This window comes from Amblyomma americanum, chromosome 2 (genome assembly GCF_052857255.1).
Source record: "Amblyomma americanum isolate KBUSLIRL-KWMA chromosome 2, ASM5285725v1, whole genome shotgun sequence".
Classification (NCBI taxonomy): domain Eukaryota; kingdom Metazoa; phylum Arthropoda; class Arachnida; order Ixodida; family Ixodidae; genus Amblyomma; species Amblyomma americanum.
The window spans coordinates 145,226,095-145,251,637 of record NC_135498.1 but is presented as its reverse complement, the minus strand read 5'-3'; the positions used below and the strand labels follow the sequence as shown (position 1 = coordinate 145,251,637).

Below are 25,543 nucleotides of genomic sequence, written 5' to 3'. Positions count from 1 at the left end.
AATTGATGAGGTATTTATTGCTTGGCGCTCCTTAAAAATACTTAAACAGAAGAACTCATACCACCAGCGAGTTTACAGTTGGAATGTATATGACGGTTAGCTTCTGCGGTGAGAGTTCTCTTGGCACCCGTGTTCAACCGAGACTAGCCCATATTTGCTTAATATGGCTGGTCACAGGCTTGAAGACCTTCTCAAAGCAAGAAATGTCGGACTTGACGCGCTCGTAGTAGCTGAAAAGCTTCGAAAACTTGGCCTCGTCGACAACGTCAATCTGAAAATGAACAGAATCGAGAGCAACATGGAAGATTTAAGATGAATGCACGACAGGTAGTGTTCTGAATTGGTGTGCAGCAGAGATTTGTCAGCAGGGCCAGAGGACCTGGATTTGCAGGATTTAGTTCGAGCCATGGACGAGTTAGTTTAGTTTTCTCACATATGCGAAGAAGTATCTGTGGCGCGCTCTTAAGCATAATCTCGTAATGGATGTTTCAAGAGCTGAAACTGCTGTCAATGAAGAGAGTTAATTGGCACGGTTAAAATGTTTAGAATGAAAGGTTGAATGAAAGTTTAAAAATGCTTTGCGCATCAGAATAGCTCTCTGGAGAGGTAGCCTATAACCGGAAAGAAAAATCGTAATGCCATCTCTGAAAAAAGCAATGTTCGCAAAGGAAAACAATAGACGCACACAAAGCATGGAGGAAATCACTCCTACAGGACCGAAACGTGTGCTAAGAAAGAATCTTTCTTTTTGTGAAAAAACAAAAATTGTAGTACTGCGGCAACACATCAGCTGTTCCTACCAGTAAAGGCGGTAACGGATGAATGGATGGATGGAGGGATGGATGGATGGATGGATGGATGGATGGATGGATGGATGGATGGATGGATGGATGGATGGATGGATGGATGGATGGATGGATGGATGGATGGATGGATGGATGGATGGATGGATGGATGGACGGACGGACGGACGGACGGACGGACGGACGGACGGACGGACGGACGGACGGACGGACGGACGGACGGACGGACGGACGGATGGATGGATGGATGGATGGATGGATACGGCTGAACCCTTTAAATCGGGCGGTGACTCAAGCCACCTAGCCACGACTTATGAAATTTTACTCTTCTCTTGATTTTAGCCACCAATCAGATAACCTTCGTTTGGTTATTTCTACCCGCTAAAAATCTACTTTCCCTTCACTGTTCTTAAACCCCAATGCCCTGGATAAATAAGCCCCGCTGCTTTCCACTGTAGGGTGAAGCCCTTTGCAGAAAAGTATCGTCTTCGGCCGTTTCCTCCTCCTCTCCACACGCAACGCACAACGTGTCTATCTCGTGGTACCTGACTCTATATGTCTTAGTCCGCAAAACTCCCGTCCTGGCCTCAAACAACAAAGAGCTTCCCCTACGATTATCATACATATTTTCTTTGGCATTTTCCTGCTTAAAAACCCTGTTTGTTCCCAGTGCTGATTTCGCCAGCATCCCTGTTTTCCACAAAGCTCTCTCTGTTTCTTTAACCTTTTTCTTAACCGATAATTGCTGATTTTCCCCCATATTGCTGTCCAGATATTTGCTTGTCAATTTTCTGGTTCGCTTTCTCCATTTCGTATCAACATTCCTTATATACAGGTATCTGAAAACTTTCCTAGCCCACTGATTTTCCCCCGTTTTTCTCAATCGCTTCTCAAATGCTATCTTACTGCTAGCTTCTCTGCTCTCGAACGACGCCCATCCCATATTTCCCTGTACCCTCTAATTTGGTGTATTGCCATGTGCTCCCAAAGCTATCCTCCCTACGCCACGTTGTTTAATTTCTAACATTGATGTCTTTAGATTTCTTTCGGTCTCTCCTAATTGATATCAATTGGGAATTTGTTATTAATGAAGCAGACGCCAACAACGCTTATACCCTATGACCACGGATTAAAAGCGCCACTTGGCGGTTGATAGCCGAGTGGGGCAAAAATTTGACAACCCCAGAAATGCTTGGCGGCGATAGGATGTTATAAAATCGCCTTCAGGTTCTCGAAGGCATTGGAATCGTCAGGTGTACTTTCACTTTCACTCGCTTGGAACACGTCTATCGAGAAGTGAGAAATGCGCTTAAAGTACGGCGCGGGCTTACTTGGTCGTCATTTCTCGATTAACGTCCGGGACGTGTAGACAATCACGAAGATTTTTAGTGGATGTGCTACAGCCTTTTGTTGGGTGAGAATTTCCCAAACAACACAGGCTTTTTTGTGAGCCGCAGTCAGAGAAAAGTAAAAAGAGTACAGCATACATACATACACCAAGTAAACGCTTCTCTCCGACATCCGCTTAGGGCCAAGTTTAGTGATTTTTATATATATATATACTCCAGTCCCAGAGAGGACTCGATCAAGGTGGCATCTTACCTTATTAATATTGCCGAAAAGCTAAAAGTACTTCAAATCAGATAAAGCCGATTCATCATCTCCCTGTGTTTTGTTTTCTTCCTTCTGTTAGGCATAACCGCTAAAAAAATCCTGAGTCTATATCCTACCGAAAAATTAACATGATGTCTTTAGATTTCTTTCGGTCTCTCCTAATTGATATCAATTGGGAATTTAATTTTAATGAAGCAGACGCCAACAACGCTTATATCTTATTTGCAAACAAGTTAAAAAACTGATATGATAGATCCTTTCAGCTCAGAGTTTGAAAGAAACAAAGCAAGAAAATGAAACCTTGGGTTACGAAAGTCCTGTACAAAAAAAATTGAGAAGGGGAACAAAATATTTCACACATTTCTGTCCAGCCGTGACCAGGAAAAGCTTCTTGAATTCAAGAAATTCCGAAATCAACTGAATGGTGAACTGAAGAAAGCAAAGATAGAATACTATGAAAAATCGTTTGCCCGTATTCGCAATTACCCTAAAAAAATTTGGCAAGCTCTTAGGCATAAACCTATTCGCAATCCTAATACCAATAGTCCCCCTGCTAATACAAGTATACCACAATATTTTGCAGCAGCAGAAATGAATAGGAATCTCTTATGTTCTGGAACGTATATCCCATCACAATGTCATGTGCTTGACAATGTGCTACGACTGGAAAAACCTAGCACTTCAAACTCAATAGTCATGTCTCTGGTGACAGAAACAGAAATAGAAAACATGATTAAAAATCTGAAGAACGAAACAGCGACTGGCTTTGATGATATTAGGCACATCCATTGGAACATGTAGCTGACATTTTGAGCCTGCCCTTAACCTACATTATTAACCGCATGTTGTAAACTAGTATATTTCTCGACGAGCTTAAGATTGCCCGTGTGTGCCCTGTTAGCAAAGGATGTGGTGAGCCCGCTATAAATAACTACAGGCCGATTTCTGTTCTGCCAGATTTGTCCAAAGTATTTGAGATTGTAATAAGCAAGCGTCTAACAAGTTTCATTGAGAAGTATAACGTTATATCTGCTAATCAATATGGTTTCCGCAAAAACAAATCTACCGAGGAAAATTTACTAAATACCAAACGTGAAATACTGCAAAATATTGAAAATCAGTTGTTCCACTTGAAGTATTTCATGACCTACATAAAGCTTTTGGTTTCGTTAACCATGAAAAATTATTAACCAAACTTAGTAATTCTGCAATACGGGGTGGTGCACTAGATTTTATGCGGAATTATTTCGCTAATAGGTACCAGTGTGTAAAATTCAACAATGATGTATCGCCCAAACTTAAAGTTATCAGTGCTGTCTCACTAGGGTCTATACTCGGTGCAATTTTATTTAATCTTTATATAAATGACTTCTCTATATACCTGATTCCCATCGTCTGATTATGTACGCAGATGAAGCTAATGTATTTTCTGCGTCTACTTCGCTTCTAAATCTAGAATGTACAGTTAATGAATATTTGAATACACTTTCAGCATGGTTGCATACAAATATGCTACAAGTAAATATAAGTGAAACCAAATATATAATTTTTTCTCCAGTTAATAAACCTGTTGTAACAACCACTACTATAATATTTAATAATATTAAAATAGAACAAATAGCGACGCCGAAATTTTTGGACGTGTGGTTTGTGACCGATCTAACTTGGAACACGCATGTAGATAAGCTAAGTGCAGAATTAAGTATGGTTATTGGGTGTCTTTGTTGGTTAACTAACTTGATACCTCTCTGGTTGAAGAAAACATTGCACTACAAGTTATTTTATTCCCGACTATCATATTACAGCCTAGTATGGGGTACTATGTGTAAAGGAAATTATACCCGGTTAACCATACTACAGAAAAAAATTTTAAGAATGTTTGAAAGCTACAGGGGTAGACCGCAAGATTTAACAACTAAACCCCTCATCTTAAAACATGAAATCCTTAAAGCTAGTCAGATATACTATTGCAAGCTTGCACCAGAGATAAAAAATAAGCTATAGGATAACGTCGGGCCTAAGACAGAAAGTCGATACTGCTTACGAAAAGAAACACTTAGATCACCTCGCATACGTACATACTATGGCACTCAACACTTAAACTACCAAGTCCCCCTATTTTCAAATAACCTCGAAAACGGGATCGATTTCAGGGCACGTATTTCGAAGAAGTCACTCAGAAGATTCCAGCTGAAGAGTAAAATAATAAATAATTAACTTTATAATTCTCCTTATGTTGCTTTGTTGGAACACAATGGTTTGACTTTCTGTTTAAACGTGTGCGACGTATATTTGGTGTATTTTAAATGTTGTTAGTGTTTTTTACAGTTTCATTTTTGTTCACTTTCAACGTTTGCTGTCTGTACAAGATGTATGGTAAATGCTTGCAAGTTTTGTTTTAAATTGTACCGTGTCTGCCGTCACTACTCGATAGGGCAGGAGCCCCTGTCAGACTACGCCTTTACCTCCCGCTTTATTGCGCGTTTGTTACCGGTTTAAGAATGAATAAACTTCAAACTACAAGAACGTGGAGGCGAATTCACCTATTGGGAGGCATACGTCCTAGCTGGAAAGTAAACACAAATACGAAGAACAAAATATGTAAAATCAAATCCAAGCATGAAATAAAACCAAGCGCACGAATAAAAAATGAAACGAGATAATCACACGAAACATCAGAAATTGAATTGCAAAGGATAGACGTTCAGAGGTAGCAACAAAACCAAACACTCGTTTCTGTCAAATTTCTGGCACAGATTACAAGGTAATGTCGAAAGTTTATGTGACCAAAAACATTTCTGTTGCCTTCTCTTTGCCAAAAAACATCGCCTGAAAAAATAAACCACACAGAAAAAAAGAGTACAATTTGCAGCGAAAACCGTACTCAGGCAATCAGCGATATGGTTAAGACACAGTAAATATAAATTTTCATCCAAACGGGAAGCACTCTTCCCTGGAAAGGAAACATGGGAAACTCTCGCACGAGGCCTACCTCGAGAGCGAGAGTCAGATGGGAGACGAGGCTTAGGTCGGCGATAGTGAGCGTGTCACCGACCGCAAACTTTCCGTCGCCAAGGAGATGCTCGAAGCCCTTAATAACGTTCTGTTCAAATGCGGCCACCTCTTCGGCGCTTGGCTTCGTCTTGAAGTAGTGGCGGGGACGCTGTATGGAAAACAGAATGCAGTGGTGAGTTGACCGTAGCGCGCCAATATTTCCACAAGGGCTACCTGATTGCGCAGCAAGGGATCGAACTTTGCGAATAACGGCCTATGGAAGGCTGCGAGTCCCCAGAGCAAGCAGTGCATGTTTGAAAATTTTACAGCATATCTCTTTATTTTTTCATGAAACCAGCGATCCTGGTGCTTTCCTCGAATGGGGTATTATGAAAAGACGACATCAACGTGATAAAGCCATGGATGTAGCTAATATGGGTAATGCGACTACCTGTTTCTTATTGTTGTCTGTCAAGCGAGTCATCCGGGAATGTCAATGAGATTCGTACGCCTCAATTGTCGCTTGTGTTTTTTGCAAGAACCCTTTGCCACATACGCCATCATGTTAGCAAATGCACCTCCACAGACATGTGAGGTGAATTTGAGTAGTCACTGCACCTTAAAAGCAAGTTTGGCTGGGACAAGAAAAGAAGTAAAGGGGAACAGGGGCCGTATTCTATAAGCTGTGCATTTTTCATTGTACATTTCGCGTCCATTCGGTCCTCCGTCAATGGTTGCTCAGATAATCCCATGGCTCTGAAGCCTCTGTGGCAAGCAAAACGGCCATTGAGTGGTTAGCGACCGGACCTCATCATTGGCTGAAATTGGATGCATATCGTAGCCAATGCAGCCGATGGCAGCAAGTAGTCACGTCTGTTCGGATGCTGCTCACAGAGCGCCGGAATTACCCTCACCTTGGCTGCATATTGGATTAAATTTCAGCCAGTGGTAAGGTCCGGTCACCAACCACCCAATGACCACGTCGCTTCCCACAGCCGCCTGAACGCTACGGGTATAGAAATCCGAATCGACGCAAAATGGACAAGGAAAAATGGACAACTTAAGGCCCAAGGTTCGTTTCTTCGCACTCTGAATGCGTTCTCTCTGGGACAGTTTCAAGAATTATAGCGTAAAGAAAGAGTGCTAGCTCAGGTATAAATTAATTCATTCTCTAAGCAAGATAAAATGGCAATGGCTTTCACCGCCTTCTGCTTTGTGAACACTGGTCGGAGCATTAGCGAATACGCTTGTGAGATGCCGGAAATAATCACAGAACTTATGAAAGCGCCTTTTTGTAAAGCTGAAGACGAGTATATTAACATACGACCAGTATTCGAACCTGGCACCGATAATTCCAGGATTAAAAATTTAATCGTGTCACGTTTCTTTCAGATGCGGGTTGGGCATTTTTGTGCGTCAATCTTTTGAACAGCATAAACATCGCGAGAATAAAACCTCTGATAAAGACTTTCCTTCTTTGAAATAAGTTGATTCGGCTTCTATACAAACATGGGTCAATAGCTACGAGCTTAAATTTCTTTTGTTCTCTATAATTCTGCAAGGACAGGCAGAAATTGGCTTAAACGCGGCGGAACAGCAGCACTTTTGGTGAAGACCGGACATATCCTTTATCAAGCAAAGTATACTAGAGGCTGAATAACTTTAGCTTTTGGTTTGTCTTTCCAATATTATCACAGTCGCACAAAACACCCGTGAAGTTGTTCAATAGCTATTCACAACGAGCAGCTGCTCGTGTTTTGTGCTCTTTAAACACATGACTATCTATTAATGTGATAGCATTGGAGCCCACATTATGAGTAAATAGCAGCGTGTGTCACGAAATTATCAGATTGGTCGAGAAGGTCACGTAATCTTTGGCGTTAACACGACCTGCCCACCGTAACAGGTGGCCACAGTCCGACCGTCTTGAGAGGTAAGGACACCTTGTGACGTCATCACACCATGACCACCGCGGCAGGTGGCAATCCGGCAATCGTACTGTGAGGGACCTGCCCACCGCGGCAGCTGGGAATTACTAGTAGAGAGAGGTTACGTTACCTGGTGACGTCCTCATAACCTGCCCACGGAAGAAACAAGAGAGAGAAGAAAGAAAGAGAAGGCAGAAAGAGCAAGAAAATAAGAGATAAAAGTGAAGCACGAAAAATTAACAGGAAAAACCAGGTAGAACCGATGCTTAGTTTCGCCTGGAGACGAATACCCATAATAAAGACAGAAAAGCAGCGGAGAAACAGAGGACGAAGACCGAACACGATGGCACAAAGCATTGTACCGAAAAAGCGTTTTGCCGACAAAGGGTTGTGCCGACGTCTCCTTTCCTCTTCCTCTGTTTCTCCGCTGCTTTTCCGTTTTAAGATGTACCAGCTTGCCCAAGTATCCGCCTTAAAAATACCCATATTCTTATTCTCTTGCGGAACATTCCTTGAACCGCAAAAGGAATGGCACATAAACATGGAACAAGCAGCAATGGGTTCCTCAAATGCTCTCGCAATCTACTCTTCAGTTGAGTTAAGTGCCCACAAGTTTGAAATCGTACTTGGAACCTCTACAGCTGAGAGGACCAAGGCAAAAATGCAAACTCAAGGAAATCGTGCTGAGTAAGGCCTGCGGTTTTTCACATCGTACCACTTACCTCCAAAAGTAACGACAAAAGAAAACCTTTCAGCATCCTGGTAGCGTACATTTCAAAGCAAGTTTCACCCTTAAGGGCTCCTTCTTTTCTAAGTGACTTGTACACTTGCACCCCTTGTGGTGACGCATTTCTATTGCCCGGAAAATGCTCGCGTTCATTTTTTTTCAGAATATATTTAAAGTTAAAATTTCTTTTAAGGCACCCTTGCTTTAGAAAACGCCCGAGCACAGCACCACAATGGTACAGTGTGCTAATAAGACCATGCTAGCATGCCAGAGCAACACAAACAGGCTGGAAATTCATTGGAATGAGTCAAGCCACGGTACTACGGCATTAACGTTCAACATAGAAGGAAACTGTGATCAGGCGCTATATACGCACCCTTAACACGCATAGATTCGCCATACTATTGTACTCCATTGAGAAAACCACCATTTGATGTCACTGAATCTTACAGCTCACCTACGACCATATAAATTTCAAAATCTGGTGGCGTAAGTCGCCGTCGGAGCAGCACGTGTTAAGCGTGAAGCTGTTCTTTATGGAACCCTCGAGTAGCTCACTTGTACAACTTCAAGGATGTTCATAAAGGCAAAGAGCACTTGTACACCTAAAGCATACTTTCACCCTACGCAGCTGCAGCGCCTAGCACCTGGCCACCCTTTATGTGCGTACGGGTATATTCTCGATGGCGGCGTGCTCCGCGCATCCGTGCAAAAAAGTAAAAAAAAATACTAATGATATCAAAAAGGTCCCTTCATTGTGCTAACCCTTCAAACGACCAGTTTTTAAATATTCTACTTTTCCAGTTCGCATATATCATTGAGAAGCGAACCAGGGTTTCAGATGTTTTCAATATCTTATAAGAAAATCAGCGCAGTTGCAAACAAATGATGTGTCAAGAGTTGCTGAGAGAACACTCACGTAGAAAACAGCCGACTGAGGATGCAGGTTGCTGGATAGGACGGCAAGAGTCTGGTCGATTCGGGCACGGGTGGTGATGTTGGCGGGATACAGCTCAGACTCGGGCGCATACTTTCGCAGCAAGTAATAGGCGATGGCAGAGCTGTGCAGCGAAAATAAAAGGAAGCGTTATGAATGTGACGTAGAACAGTCTGACTTTGGCGACGTTCCTGCCAAAAATTTTGCACCTGTGTTGAAATTATCCTATACCCATCTCTAGACGCCCACCATTAATAAGTTGCCTCAAGAACAATTTTTTTTATTTGTGCAAAAGCACTTTTCCGATGTGTAAACCCTGAGGGAGATCTTGCAGTGTTTCTACACTTGCGGTGTTTGTGCGAAGCTAAAGGGGTGAATTGAAATAAATAAATAAATATCCGGTACTAGGATTCTAAACCGCAGCAGATCGATCAGAATAGCTTCCCTGGCCACTTTGCGAGAGCAATAGGCTACCGCCGCAGCCGAACACGCCCTGTGTAAACTGCAACACAGTCTCGCCCTGTGCATTGCACATCGACTTCTACATCAACTAATACTACTATAAAACTAATGTTCACTCTTTGAACTATGTAGTTCTTGTGGCAGTGAGATGTGCACCACATGCATGCGTTGGCGTGGAGAACTGTTGTGGTAGAAGCCCGGCACTAGAGCGACAGCGTTGGCTTTGGGAACATTGCTGCAGAAACGCTGCACTGGAGCATAAGCCGCCTGCGTGCATTGCGTTGATTGGCAGTGACAGCGAAAAATATCAAGATGCGCATAACTGGCTCCCTGGGTCTGTGGACACCTCAATCACGCTTTCAGGTACGTGGCAGCGGTGTCCATATGCAAAAAACTGTGGTTTCAGACAAAATTTTTGCAAAGCATAGTCTTACCTTGCTGTAACATACTTTTACCAGAAATATTTTCCGGTACGAACAACTTAGCTCGACGTAAGACGTTCCGATCAGACGCAGAGTACAAGAAACTGCTGACAATTGATTTTTTTATTAAAATCCATTTATGATAAGCTGGCGGACAGCAACAATGCTTTTCTGCGGCAGTAAATATCACACACATTCTAAAGGCAATAAAAGCATTGACATTGTTGTTTTGGTTTATAGGGTTCAACGTCCTGCAGCGACTCAGGCTGTAAGTGACACTGTTGTGGAGGGCTGCAGAAAATTTCGCCTTCATGGGGTTCTGTAAGCTGCATTGTCATTTCACACTACGCGGGTCTTCAGTATTTCTCATCTATCAAAATATGACCGCCGCGGCTCGAATCGAACCCTCGTCTTTCCTACTAGCAGCCGAGCACCATAACCACCGAGCCACCACGGCGGCTAAAGAGTTTATAAAAAGGAACACGTTTGACTTAGGGAGGAGCCCAAAAGAGACAAAACCGAAAGGTGACGCATTGAAGGGCACCAAAAAAAATATGTACGTGTGGCGAACGAGTAAAGAACCATGTTTATTGCATGAGAGCGTGAACACGAAGATAAAGAAGATGCACTAAAAGGGATACAAAGTTCCGGGGTTCGAACCCGACCGCGGCGGTTGCGTTTTTATGGAGGAAAAACGCTAAGGCGCCCGTGTGCTGTGCGATGTCAGTGCACGTTAAAGATCTCTAGTTGGTCGAAATTATTCCGGAGCCCTTCACTACGGCACCTCTCTCTTCCTTTCTTCTTTCACTCCCTCCTTTATCCCTTCACTTACGGCGCGGTTCAGGTGTCCAACGATATATGAGACAGATACTGCGCCATTTCCTTTCCCGCCCAAAAACCAATTATAAGGTATAAAACCACGTCAAATTTTCAGATATGGCCATGTGCACTGAAATAATCCTACGTATATGAACAGTCCCCGTCCGCGAGTATACAGCCGAATGAGTTCTGTTCTAATCTTTTGAGCGCAGCTCCCTAGCATATCTAGCAGGCCAAAGCTTGAGGGTATTGAGGGCGCGAAGCCACTCCTTTTCAGAGAGACTGCGGTCGCTGAGGATGCACAACTATGCATACAACAGGCCTGGCAAGCAGACCGCTTGGGCCGTGTACTTTTGACAGCGATTGTACGTAGCGTAACAAAATGCGAAAAGTGATCATAAATGCGAACAGTGGAGCGCGTGGCGAAAGGTCCATTTTACGCCACTTCGCTGTCATCATCAGGGATAGGCGCGCTCTTCAAGTTTGCGATAGTTTCGCGTCTGTTTTGTAATGTTGGTTTTCTTGCGTTGCCACTGGAGCGCCAGATTTCTGTTGGGGGTACGCCGATCAAGCTCTCCTCTCTGCGTGCTAAAAACAAACGATTCAGTAACAGCAGTGTTGGACACCAACCGCCACCCGATCGGTTTTTTTCACTGTTCGCATCTCAACCAGACTCTGACAGCAGGGCGATGATAGAAACAAAATCAAACGCTTCACCCACGAGGGCTACAGCCGATGCCAGCTAAGCCACCCTCCCCAAGTTGAGATCGGTGGATAGTATGAATGTGGAACTCCAGTGGCAAAGCATGAAAATGAACGTCAAAGAAACCAGAGCCAAAGCTGTTGCACACCGGATAAGCGTGCCTATCCAATATCAGGAATGACAGACGGCGCAACTTGGCCCGTGGTCACGCGCTCCGCTGTTCCCATTTCATTTGACGCCAATAGAACATGCGTTCTTTATCTTAACACAAAATTTTAAAGAAACTACACCCCCTTTTTTTGATAAAGAGCAGCTCTCTTTGTTCACCGTAAGGACCGATGCACCTCCTATCTATGACGACCAATTCCTGGAAAACAGTAATGCCCGGGCAGTCCTAGCAATCTTTTCAATGAAGAGGTCCATGTGATCTCGCGCTCCACTTGACTGACTGTTCATTTCTTTCAGCTGAAAGACACGTGCATTTTAGATTATAAAATGAATGCTCAGTCGAGTGACAGGGGATCACACCTACCGCCTCGTTGAAAGCATCGCGAGCGCCGCCCTTGCACGCCTCTTATCAATGAAACCTTTGTTCTAGACAGCAGCAGTCACCGTCCTGACCCTGATCTAAAGGAACCTTGCTTTACTAAAAAAAAGTGCTTGGGATGTGTTAGTTTCGGTTCGGACTGTATGCGCTAGAGCGACGTCCGTTCTTTAGAGGGATTGTGATAAGGTAAACAACTCATGTTCTTGGCTTGGTACCTAGGCAGACCGGAGCACTTCAATGCAAGTAGCCATATCTGATGGCTATATAAAGTTTTATATCTTTACAACTCCTTTTATGGCGTTTTATTTCGCTTCTTCGGTTCAAGCTCACACTCTTCTCTACATGTTTTGTCGCCACTTTCCTACGTGTGTAATATAATCTTCATTACCATGAAAGGATCATTTTTTCCCCTCTCTTGCTTTTAAGCTGTGACCTAGTTAGCCTATTAATTCCTATGCATAAAAGGTAAAAGTTATGAATTTCCAGGACTTCATCATTAACGGCTCATATTGCGGACCAGCGCAAAACGGACAACGGATCTAGGAAAGAGAAGACGACATGGGCGCTGTATTCTCGTTTCTAGGTCCGTTGTCCGTTTGCGCTGGTCCCCAATATGAATTACTTTGAACTTGCCCTACACAACGTACAGAGTAGATCACACTTGTCTAGAGCGCTACAGCGGTGCCGCCCGGTGGATATAAAGCGAAATTCTGAAGTAGGTATTGACTTTCACTGATAATAATTGCGTTGGTTAGCAGCCTAATAGACTTGTGAACCGCGCAGGCACCAGTGCCTTATCCCCGGCAAAGCAGCTGCGATAACATTTAAGTTGCTCAACTACACACCACTCAGGCCCTCTAGACGAGTCTGATCGACTCTTTACTGTTAACCTAACGGCTCCATGATAGCAAAAATGTAAAAAAAGCTTCGAGACCCATTAAAAGAAAATTAATTCCATATTAGTTGATTTGAGCTAATTTTTGTAATGTCTGAGTGCCTAAGGTCTACAAAACTATCCGCTAACACGCAGACGCATGCAAGAACTAAAGCGAAAAATTAAAAACTGCACTATTATCGGTGAATGCAGCTTTGCAACCGCACAACTTTTAGGCTGTTTTGCGTAAGGGCTAGCTTTTGCATGAGTTTGTCTTTTCGCGGACCTCCTACATTCCGGGCAGCTTATAATTTGGGCTTGCGTTGATAAATATGTTGGAGAAAAGCGTTACTTGAAGTATGCTAGCAGTTGAAGTGCGTAGGAAGAAATTAAAATGAGTCAATATTTGCGCTGTGTATCATACATGCAACGTCGGGCGTTAGTGCGCTAGAGGCATTCTTTTTATGTATTGCTTTTGTGTCCTTTACACCACGTTCGACGTTAGCTGCAGCTGATCTGTTGTCAGCGGCGCTTTGCCCTCAGTTTTCTATGTGTACGAATTTGTTGCGCTAAACTCGTTACCTGAAAAAAAAATGAACCAACTGACCCAGCAGCGAGTTTTTCTTCTTTACAACGTATGTCGCTATCCCAGCCAGGCTTAATTCACTCTTTTATTTCACTCTGCTGTTATGCGCGTATATTGTTGCGGGAAGGAAAGCAATTAAAGTTATTTACACCAGCGAAGGGAACAGCTGCGAGCGGCACCGAGAAAACAGCCAGAACTTCGTTGTCATCTTCGTCTCCTTCCACACGTTCAATCGCTCTCTGTCGTCGTTGTCTACCCGCTTCAGTGCCCCCGGCTGATGAAACGCCGTCTCGACGTTGGGGTGGCGACGTATGAGCATCGTGTTAAGGTTTAAAAGGCATACGTGGACGATGCCGGTGGTGTGGGCAGAGAACGATGGCGAGGACGCAAGAGGAGCAAATTAATAGTTTACGCCGGTGACACGACGCACCACACGGTAAAGGCCACAGAAGTGAGAAAGAAGCTTCTCGGAGGGACCGACGCTTCGAGACGGCGTCAGAGGAGGACGAGTGATCCTGGATTATATTCGACTGCCCGATGACGGCGGTCGTAGGCGGACTTCGGTAAAGCTTGAGAGGCTTGGAGCCGACTACGGGCTATTTAGCGCGCCAGCGTTGCCTGGGCGATGGCGTCCCGAGCATAAGCAGTGGTGGGGACTGAAGAAGGCGGTATGAGTGTGTCCAAAGGTAAGGTGGGCTGCCTAACAAACTAAATGTGGAAAGGAGATTAGCCTGTTGTGCCATGTCATGAAGAGGCATAAGCAAACTTCACACAAGGCAAGGCTGCGTCCCAATCTCGGTGGTATGGCGAGACGTACATTGCTAACATTACGGTGAGCGTGCGGTTTAACATTTAACACTTCCGCAAGCCCGTTGGCTTGTGGATGATAAGCTGTCGCGAGCTGGTGCTGCATGTCATACGAACGAAGAATGTCATTAACTACTCTGAACAAAAAATAAGGACCGAGGTCGGTGAACACTTCAGGAGGGGCGCCATGGTGAAAAATGACGTCTTGTAGAAGGAAATCGGCGCGACATCGGTATCGCAGCTGGTAGGCGAAGCACGCGTGATGGCGTACCGAATCGTGTAATCAGTTGTGACAACGAGCCACTTGTTGCCGGAGAGGGACGTCGTAACAGGGTCAAGAAGGTCCAGGCCAACACTGTGAAAAGGTTCCACAGGCGCGTCGATGGGTTGTAGAAGACTGCCAGACATAGTAGAGGTTCTTTTCCGACGTTGACACAGGTCGCAAGTGGCAACATGACGCTTGACGGAACGATACAGACCACGCCGAAAGAAGCGGTGCCGCACCCGAGCGTACGTGCGGGACACGCCAATGTGGCCGGCTGTTGGAAGATTCTGGAATTCTCCGAGGACAGAAGAGCGTAGACGTTAGGGTATGACGAGCAGCAGCGCAGGACCATCGGAGCGTAGGTGCGGCGATACAAAATTGCACTCTGGAGCACATAAACTTTCAGAGGCGGAGATAGGTTTGCAGAGCGGAGCCCATCAAATATGGGTCGTAAAGATGAGTCGTGGCGCTGTTCGTTCGCGATATCGGTGAGATCAGAGATAGCTAAGAGGAAGGGCAGGGTCTCAGCGTCTTCTAGGTCAGGTGGCTCTCAAGGTTATTGCGATAAACTGTCAGCGTCCCGGTGATGAAGCCCTGACTTGTGTACGACGGAGTATGAATATCCTTGTAGGCGCAAAGCCCAGCGACCAAGGCGACCGGTGGGATCTTTTAGTGAAGACAGCCAACAGAGAGCGTGATGATCAGTGACAACAGTGAATTAACGGCCGAACAGGTAGGGTCTGAATTTAGTTACTCACCAGACAAGAGCGAAACATTCGCGCTCAGTAATGGAGTAATTTTGCTCTGCGGCGGAAAGCAGCCGGCTGGCATAAGCGATGACCCGATCTGGACCCTGTTGGCTTTGGGCTAGCTCGGCGCTGATCCCATTTCCGGAGGCGTCGGTGCGAACCTCTATTGGAGACGACGGGTCATAATGGGCTAAGATGGGCGGAGCAGTCAGCAAATGAACGAGAGAGGAAAATGAGTTCTCTCGAGCAGGGCCCCAGATAAAGCGAGTGTCGTTCTTAAGAAGGTCGGTGAGGGGGCAAGCGATGCAGGAGAAATCGTTGATAAAAGGGCGAAAATACAAGCACAAGCCGGCAAGGCTGCGCATATCTTTCGATGACCTTGAAAGAGGAAAGTCATTCACGGCTGGATTTTGACTGGATCTGGGGGTACACGAGAAACGTCAAGTTCTCCGAGAATAGTGAGTTGGCGACGACAAAATTTGCATTCCGATGAGTTCAGCTGGAGTCCGAGGTTACGGAACTCTCAGAATACTGTAGAGGCGTTCGAGGTGCGTGGCAAACGTAGGAGAGAAAACCCCAAAATCGTCTAGGTAACCGAGGCAGGTGGACCACTTAAAGCCGCGAAGAAGGGAGTCCGTCATTCGTTCAAAGGTAGCCGGCGCATTACAGATTTCGAACAGCATTACTTTAAACAGCTATAAGCCATCAGGCGTCACAAAGGCGGTCTTTTCGCGGTCCTTTTCATAAACGGCAGTTTTCCAGTACCGCGATTGAAGATCAATTGAATAGAAATATTTGGCGACGTGGAGGCAATCTAATGGATCATTGATCCTTGGGAGAGTTTATATGTCCTTTTTTGTAATGCGGTTGAAGTGCCGGTAATTAACGCAGAAGCGCCAGCTGCCGCCCTTTTTTTTTTTACCACGACGACTGGTGAAGCGCAAGAGCTTTACGAGGGCCCGATGATGTCTTTTGCGAGCATATTGTCCACCTCTTGATTTATGACTGTGCGTTTAGCGCGGGATACTCGGTACGGTCGTCTCTGGAGAGGAACGGCATCACCTGTCTTTATGCGATTAGTGACCACAGAGGTACGGGCCAAAACACGGGCATCAAAGTCGAAGAGATCGCGAAAAGATGATAAGAGGCAGCTAAGATAGTGAGCGTGCATCGGCGGTAGGTCAAAAGCGATCATGTCGGCGTAGTCTTCATTTGGTTTCTATGTTGATCCGGCTGCACTCATTGATGAGTGGAAGGTAAGCAGCTGCCCACCACGGATATGCCACATTCGGTAGCAGGGCACAGCGTGGCGAGTGAGATGCCTTGTGAGAGCGGTTATATGGACTAGCCAAAGTTCAGGACCGGAAGGCACGCTCGGTTCGCCGACATTGTAAAGCCAGTGTGCGAAAGCACAATGCTTCGCGTGAGGGCGACGTCAAGTTCCGGAACGACTACGTAATCACCATCAGGGACAGAGGGAACAGATCAGAAAGAATCATAAGTTGCGGCTTGAGGCGGTAGACGGACGAAGTCGACAGCCCAAAGACGAGGTACAACTGGCGACGGCGACTCACCATTTAGGAGATGGTCATGCTGAACAAAACTGGTGGCGCAGTTGATGAGGGCTGAATTCTCAGACAGGAAGTCGAGGCAAGGAATGACTTCATTAGGGCACTGGTCCAGAACAGAGAATTGAACGGATGTATGGCCGCCGGATATGGTCACACGGGCTGTGCATAGTCCAACAACAGGAGGCGTTTCGCCGTCGGTCGGCAACGCGGAGAACGGCTGTGGGTGCACGGGACAGTATTTTTCTGAGGCGGCGTCGTAGGGTTGAACTCATGACAGACACGTGCGCGTCCGTATACATCAGGGCTCTCACAGGCACTCCATCGACATGAACGGCGAGCAAATTACGGTGTGCGCGAAGGGCTAAGCGAGGATTTTGGGACTGGAGCTGTACTGCAGCAGCACCTCCCGACACTGCAATGTCTAGTTTTCCGCCTGCGGGCGTCCATAGGGGCCAGGAGAGGAACGACGGCGTTGGTGCGAACGAGACTGCCGACGCAGGGGGGACGGGGAGCGGCTGGAGCGGGGAACCTGGCCGTCGACGGTAGCACTGTGCTGGGCATGAGGGGGCGTGAAGTGGCTGGGCTGTTCGTCGTTGCGGTGAAAGCTTAGAGGACTGTATGAGATACGACGGGACCAATAATTACGAGAGCGACGGGAGATGTGGCCAGTGCGGTGGCAAAGGAAACAAATGGGCCTGTCATCGGTTGTCCGCCAGTCGTTAGGCTTACGTCGACGTGGAGTGAAGTACAAAAGTCGTCCAGGAGTAATCGCAGTGATTTCGGGAGGTGGTGAAGGACATAGGGCGCGGACGTGCTGGAGACCAAGGTTAGCAAGCTCTTGACGGACGAGGGCTTGTACCAGAGAGATGGTGGGCAAGTGGTTGTCGCCGTCACATAAATGCGTGTTGAGAAGGCGTGTGTACGGCCGGCTAATAGGCCTGCTTTTAGCTTCCTCGAAGCGGCGAGATTCCTTAATAATGCCGTCGACTGTAGGGCAGACTTTGTAGACGAGCAAGTTGCAGGTATCATCGGCGATCCGCTTCAGCACGTGACCCACTGTGTCAGATTCGGGCATGCCATTGTCAACTTTTTGGCAGAGGGCGAACACGTCCTAAATGTACGAAAGATATAGGATTCCGTAGAAGTGTGAACTCGGGATGCAAGGTCCCTCTTAGTGCAAGTGTTCGGCCGAGCGGCCGTCCAAACAGTTCTCGCAGTTTCTGCTTGCAGACGTCCCAGCTGGTTAAATCATTTTCGGGAGTTTCGTACCAGGCTCAGGTGGTGTCTTTTAGATAGAAGGTGGCATTTGTGAGCATAAGGGTCGGATCCCGGCGGTTATATGTACTCACGCGTTCGTATCTGTGGATCAAGTCGTCGACGTCAACGTTGTTGGTGCCAGAAAATGTCCCAGGTGAAAACAAAACGGGCGATGGCGTGGCTGGTAATGATGTTTGCTGGGAGGCGTCATGGTCATGGTTAGCGAAGGCATCTGGTGGCCGCTGCGAAGGTCCGTCGCCGGCAGGCGTAAGAGAAAGCCGCCCCTCTGCCAACTATGTTGCGGGAAAGAATATATTTACAGTTTTTTACACAAGCGAAGGGAACAGCTACGAGCGGCACCGCGAACACAGCCAGAACTTCGTTGTCATCTTCGTCACCTTCCACTCGTTAAATGGCTCATTGTCATCGTCGTCTACCCGCTTCAATATTTTATCACCCCTCCCGTTTTCTTCCAGTACGATTAGTTGAAGTTGAGCTCTAAATATTGTTTCTCTGTCATCTCCACCCAAGTTTATGCATGAGGCTGGCAGCACGTGTAATAAACAGAATAATTATTATGCTGGGTGACAAAGTACACACCTCCTTCGAAACAACTGAGGCCCAAGCGTTCACTTATTTGGCCGGGTTTTACAGGGCTTAACGTCCCGAACCGACTCAGGCTATGAGGGATGCCGTAGTGAAATGCTGAGGATAATGTCGACCACCCGAGGTTCTTTAGTGTGCACTACAATCGCGCAGTACACGGGCCTCTAGCATTTCGCCTAAAGGTGACCACCGCGGCCGGGATCGAACCCGCATCTTTCGGGTCAGCAGCCGAGCACCGTAACCAATAAGCCTCCGCGGCGGCTCAGTGTGCGCTCACGTGAAGCCTATTTGTTACGCACTGAATGGAGTTTTGTTTACATGATGAACGAGCGTACACGAAAATTTTCACACACGAATGACGTATCCCAAAGCGCATTGGACATGCGCGAATCCTTTCAAAGCCCTCAAAACCTGCCCAGGGTCGTATTTATTTAAAAAGAAGGATTCATAATCAGGTGCTAAAAACTAGACGTGGTGAAATATGCAAACCTTTTGGTTGCGACTCGATACAGGTTTTTCCGCGGACACTGCAAACGCTCTTTTTCTCCCGGGATTCATTTCTTCTCATGCTGTTTTCGGAATGAATGCTTTTGTGTTTTTCGAGCGTTGGCAACAAAAACTCCTTCAAATCAAATCCTCTCTTTGTTTCCATGCCCCATTTTCAAAAATGGTAGATAAATTTATTTCTGTAAAGGAATTGACTCTTTTGTTGTGTTATGTTAACTTATTTTCACTTAGTGCGCGTATTAGCGCATATTATAAGCTGGGGCGTTGTATTTTCGCCCGTAGTCTTTATCCCCTTACGCCCCATTTCGCTCAACCCCCTTCAAGGGCGCTTGAACTTCCTAGTATAAACAAATTCTCTACGCCCAATAAATCTCAGAGGCCTCTCAAATAAAGCCAGTGTAGTCGCGTGTGAGCTGGTCTTAATATCTTTTTTTTTTGTCATAGCCCCAGCCAATGTATGCCTCAGTTTTACCAGCAAATATTGCTGCTGCCTTTGCGAATTCGAAAAATAGTGCGCTGCCTGTGGGGAGCAAGTAAAGACACAAAGAGCCAAAATTACAACAAATACGCTTACCTCTCGTACAGGATGAACCCATCGTCGTCGATGGCAGGTACCTTGTGGAAGGGGTTAATCTGCGGTCAGAAAGCGTCCACGAGGTGAGAATGGAGCGGGAGGTGGCGTGAGGGACCAATTCTGTGCAGTAGGTGCGCATCAAATCAAGAGAAAGCGCTACAGGCGCGTGGACGGTCGTGCTTGCTCTTGCAACCATGACATGACACCGTTTGAAAGTAGCGAGCACAGGCCGCTCCTTACTAAAAACTAGTTTCTTTTAATTCCTGCGGTAAGACATGCTTATTACAGGCCAATTTTTTGTTTTTTTCTTGCGTTTGTTTGTGTATGAGGCTATCCATTCCACAGCAAAAATCCAACGCTCGCTGTTACAGGCGTTCCGCATATTTCATTGGGAGAGTCAGCGGGACAAGAGCCTCCGTTGTGAGTGCCGTATATACAGCGTGTACGAGGCCACACAGCGACGCAGTGGTGGCTGCAATTCGAAATCAGTTGGCGCAAAAATATGAGGTAAGTACATGTTTTGCTACCGGTTACAGCGTGCGTGGACATACTCGTGAAGCTGTTCACAGATATGTACGAGCGACCGCATTTCCGCTGCGATCCTGATTGCTTTAGCAACTTTTGCATAGGCGGTACTAGTTTTGAATACCATTCCAGTACACAATTAAAAGGAGTTGTTGCTGCAGCAAACAGCAATAAAACAAGAGTGTCATCTTCGCCAAACAACCCTTTGCCATTTTCCGCCAAGCCCTTCATCCTAGAGAAATAAAGCAAAAAAGACTAAGTGCCAGCTCTAAAAAAGAAGCATAGGATTCTTTACTCTCATTGCATTTGTGCAAAAGCATTCGCTTTACGTCCTTATATACAAGCCAGCATAAAGAGTTAATATATTTACTGCATACGATTCATAGTTATATGTCCTTTATAGAAAATTTCTCATCCCTTTATGCGTTTTGCTTTATAACATCGATGCGGATGAAGCCCAGCATGATGAAATGTGTTGAAGCCAGAATGAAAAATCAAAGTAATATGTCTTTTATAGAGAATTTCTCATCGCTTTATGCGTTTTATTTTATGATATGAATGCCGATGAACTCCAGCATAGACTTATACCCTGAGGCTGGACAATGAAATATTTGATTTTCCATTGTTCGGACTCAGAGTATACGTGTATCCTGGGCTTCATCCACATTCATTTTATAAGGCAAACGCAGAAAGTGATAATCGATTCCGGTCGCGGCGGTCGAATTTCGATGGAGGCGAAATTCTAGAGGCCCGTGTACTGTGCAATGTCAGTGCACGTTAAAGAACCCCAGGTGGTCGAAATTTCCGGAGCCCTTCACTACGGCGTCCCTCATAGCCTGAGTTGCATTGACACGTTAAACCCCATAAACGAAAACAAACCAGAAAGTGAAGAAAAAGTGTTATATAAAGCACAGGTAACTAGGAATTGTATAGAGTAAATCTATTCACGCTTTACGCTGGCTGTAATATAATGACGTTGCTGGACAAAGGAAGTTCATGCACTGCAGCAAGAAGAAAGCTTGGTCCCTTATAAAGTTTGCTCTCATCAAGTCATATTCCACCTTCTGCTATCTAGTGCGAGCACAATGAAATAGTATCCCATTCTTCTCAACAAAATGAGGGCTCGCAACAATGTGAGGGACATAGCGTGCACTTTTTGCCATGGCGGTCAAAGCAACGATAACGTATTCGTCTGCCTTTTAGCAGCCATTAAACTACCTTCATGCACTTATCAGCAACCGTGACAGTACAGTCAACACATGGAGCGTACGTTCGAGTGATCAGTAGCTTTCATTTTCATTTTGCTCGGTGCTTGCGAAACTGCATAATTTTCTCGACACTGGACATTTTGCAGGACACAGCCGATTTTTGGAAACCTAGCAACTATCATTTCCAACTGAAATTATTATAACTTAAAAGCCTGAAAAAAGAAATCGGTCAAAGTATTTATAAAGAGAGATGCTATAGAGTTGCTTTAATATGCATCTGCCTTCAAGCGACCGACTAAACACAAGGCCGATTGAAAGTAATGTCGAACGTGGTGTGTGGACGAGAGGTTTCAACTTTCAATGAATGTAAGGCTAAAGTATGGAGGCCAAGCTCAATAAGGGGCTTTGCATAAGAATCCAACAACTGGTCGAACGCAGTTTTAACAAGCGGCATCTCGGTTGCATTTTTTAAACATGGATATTCATAAAGCAGTCGCAATCTCGACGTGTGCAGCGTTGTGGCGTGTCGGAGTGGAATGGCGTCCTCATTCGCGGAGCAGCAGGGTTTCTAAGAAAGAGACTTCCAGTTAAATTTTAGGAACTCGATATTTAATTTTAACTTTTATTTTGTAATCAAGATGACTATTGGGAGGAAAACAGAAGGTACGTTTTATTTGCAATTGAAGGGTTAACATTGAAGCAAAGAAATGTTGGCGTAACCAGGAGAACTAACTGAAACACTGAAACACGCACGCACGCACGAACACGCACACACACACACACGCACGAACGCACGCGCGCACACAAACACACACAAAACAAGAAAACAAATGCTGTTTTTTGGCATGAATGCAACAGTTCAGGAACGTACCTTGAGATATTCAGGGCTGAAGTGCTCCCTCTCTGCAAAGTTAAGATCCTTGACGTTCAGCACGATGCCCAGTAGCTGAGCAAGGGCCTGAATGAATCCGCAGGGTGGGCTTCCGTGGAGGTTGTACAGTGTGATGCTCATGGCGGCGGCAGCGACGCTTCTTTGAGTGATACTCAAGAAGGAATGAGAGCGACTGTAGAACACCTTCCCTTTTAAAAGGGTGAAACCACTGGATTGGTCAAGTCTCTCGGAAAAACACGGCGGGGGCGTTGCCGGTGAGCATGAACAATGGTTTTAATGACAATAGCACTTGAACACTCCGGTGAAAATGGTTGCGACCATAAGACCTTATCAGAAAGATGGTGCCCGCCCACGGAGAAGTTTAGCAAAGGGAATATTACAATGCTATCTCTTTGTCTGTGGCAGGAGAAAGAGAGGTGTACATACGCCAATATCAGGTCCGAAGGTGGACAAGTGTAATCGCATTATAGACGCTTCACTTCAGGCTATCCCTACTTCCTCGTATGCAAGATTTCCTCACCCTCAATGCACTCGAAACTGCCGGCTAGTATGCAATGTGATGGAAAGCGATGTGAGTGAGTTGCCTTCCACAGTTAGAGGCACCAGCTTCGGGTCTATTCTTGTGCCAAGTGACGCATCGCGATAACGCTGGTATTAGTGTCAAAACGGTCACCAGCACCGACCAAGAATCTTTTCACCGTACGTACGATCTTGTGGCGTTGCTTAGCAACGCGAGTTGCTACCCGAGCTTACCGAAGTTACTTGGGTAAGTTCGGGTAAGTTTGAGAGCAGCGTCGTGCCGGATGCGCGAGAGGTTGCTCGGGAAGAGTAAAATGTGTCCCACAATCCCTACTATGGCTGTGACAGAAACAGCCGCCAGCCGGTGCAGCGGCGCATCTTTTAAGCGTGCCGGTACTGCGCTCATCGTGCCATGAAGACTCGCCGCCATCTATGCATGTTAACTACAGAATGGCACATCCTGCATGCATGATCGTTAACCCACTTAATATATCGCGTCATACCCTTATAGGGGAGCTTAAGTGTCCACTCATATTGAATAATGAACACCTGCTTTCGCACTAGTAGGTTTAACTACGTTAAACCCCTACCAATCTTTTCCTTTCTCGGTCGCAACTTAACAGGAGAGAGGGTCTGATTCTGACTCATCTAGTCCAGAAAGTAGACAACCTTTACGCAGGAAATGGTCTAATGAGTGAGCAAGTGAGTTTTCCGTCCGCTCCTGAGGTTGGTGAACTGCAGATATGCCGTAATGCGTGCACTAACTGCTCACAAGGAAACCTTGTGGCCTGGGTCTGAAGTTCTGTGACCAAGAGTTTACCTGCTGCAGTTGAACGGCGGTCGGAGTTATTCTAGCACAAATTTGGTCCTAAACATTGTTCTACTGCACTAATCGCTTACCTCTCAAGAATTCGGGAGGCTGTAATAAACAAGTACTCTGAGTATTTCTGTCTTCACATTCCTTTGTTTCATCAGGGGCTGCAATAGGGTTTGGAAGGGCACTACACACTGTTCCTTTTTCACGTGCGATTAATTCGTTCACGCAGCCGTGCTTGCACATGTACGCTTTGCAGTTTGTCCTTACAAACTGCAACCACAGTGTATAAGTATATAAGGTGCGACTCGGTGCTCATGAGAAAAAAAACCAATAACGCTGAACTCGTGTCGAATGCCTTCGGTTTACTTTTGCGCCGAAGGAGGAACAAAGATATCGCTACACCTCCCCCCCCCCCCCCGCCCTCCTACTTCTTTCCAAGTCTCAAGTTATATGCCGTATATTAAGAGGGCAGAGTTAGTCAGGACAAGATTCTCATGAAGCAACATAGTCGCCGGACCCTAATACCGATAAGCGGCAAAAAACACCTGTCAGTGAGTTCTCCTCACAGGAAAGCATTCGTGCTGAGTCACTAATAAGTGATATGCATAGCTGATTTGGCAATAAAAGCCGTCTTCTTTGTATCCCGAGACGAAGAGAAACTAAAAATAAAAAAAATTACTTATCAAGAACTCGTCCTACTGGTAGGTGTGAATCTTATCACCTTGCTTGGTGAAAGGAAGAAAACGACAGCGCCAGCTCTTCCAACACCCACAGAAGCGCTCCATCCTTTAAAAAAAGTTAAGAGACTGATGAAACTGCGACCGACGGAGACGTATAACATTATATTATCAGCAAAACTTTACCGGCGCACGTTAAGTGTGGTTGATATTGCTCGCAATCCAGTAAACAACACCCTAAGATGTCACGGGACTGCGTTTGTTACGAAAACTATACAAGTAAGTGGCATCAGTATGGCAGGTAGAGCAGTGGTAGATTATTTTATCCGGCAGTGGACTGCGGGAGTATACTTTTTAGCCTACTGCTAATGAAGTTTATAACGTGTAAATAGGGATAAACAACAACAAAGCATTACATATCAGCGCTATGGAGATAAAAGTATCAAAGTACGACTTACGATTAATTTCGGCAATACTTACTGCTATGTAAAATTTTGGATTTGAATGTGGGGTTTTCCCCAGTACAATGAAAACGCCAGATGTATCTAAGCACTAAAGGAGCTGACAGAAAAATACCACCAAATTTAAAACGTAATTCCGTGCTCCCCGTATTCTCGAAAAACTGAAAACGATTACATTTTTATTTGTCACTGAGGTTTGTGGTAAAAAATTATATCTAATCTGAAAGCTGGCTTCAGACCTGGTAAATCTACTGACACAGATATATTACCTACTAAAGAATTCATATTGAACAATAATATTTACTTCGTGACTTTTTCTTGATTTTAGAAAGGCCATTTATTGCGTAAATCACACGATTTTCTTTAACAAACTGCAGGTGTCAGGAATTCGTAGTAAATTCACTTGCATTGCTTAAAAATACTTCGAAAGCTTAAGGCAATCGATAATTTGGAAAAATATTTTCTCAGCCCATTTGCATATCAATAGCGTTGACGCAATAGGAAGTCATCCCCAGCAGTTCCGAACAAAAGAATTTTTCGGCGGGGAAGAGTTTATCAAATAAAATCACAATTCATTCCCACTAATTGTTACACAAAAGTCTTCTGGTCGTTCTATGCACATAGTGCTTGTAAGTTGACCAGGCAAACGTGAAACACATTTAGAGGAGGATAAGAAGCATCATGCAATGACT

The 25,543-nt window shown here is 45.4% G+C and overlaps 1 protein-coding gene across 1 annotated transcript; it reads right to left on the bottom strand.

Annotated features, from left to right (window-relative positions):
* LOC144121860 (glutathione S-transferase 1-like) lies at nt 1-22,551 on the bottom strand. The gene is made up of 5 exons (XM_077655277.1): nt 22,357-22,551; nt 19,753-19,811; nt 8,986-9,127; nt 5,410-5,580; nt 1-271 (listed from the first exon to the last, which is right to left on the bottom strand). Exons 1-5 carry the CDS (start codon nt 22,495-22,497, stop codon nt 134-136), a joined length of 651 nt encoding a protein of 216 aa, XP_077511403.1. The 5' UTR covers nt 22,498-22,551; the 3' UTR covers nt 1-133.
* Between the last annotated feature and the right edge of the window lie 2,992 nt (nt 22,552-25,543).

Excerpts from the sequence above, each read along its gene's own strand:
- LOC144121860 (XM_077655277.1), bottom strand. The coding sequence starts at position 22,497 with ATGAGCATCACACTGTACAACCTCCACGGAAGCCCACCCTGCGGATTC. Across the intron at positions 9,128-19,752 it reads GGGTTCATCCTGTACGAGAG|CTCTGCCATCGCCTATTACT; the intron begins GTAAGCGTATTT and ends TTCGCTGCACAG. Across the intron at positions 272-5,409 it reads ATCTGACTCTCGCTCTCGAG|ATTGACGTTGTCGACGAGGC; the intron begins GTAGGCCTCGTG and ends GTTCATTTTCAG.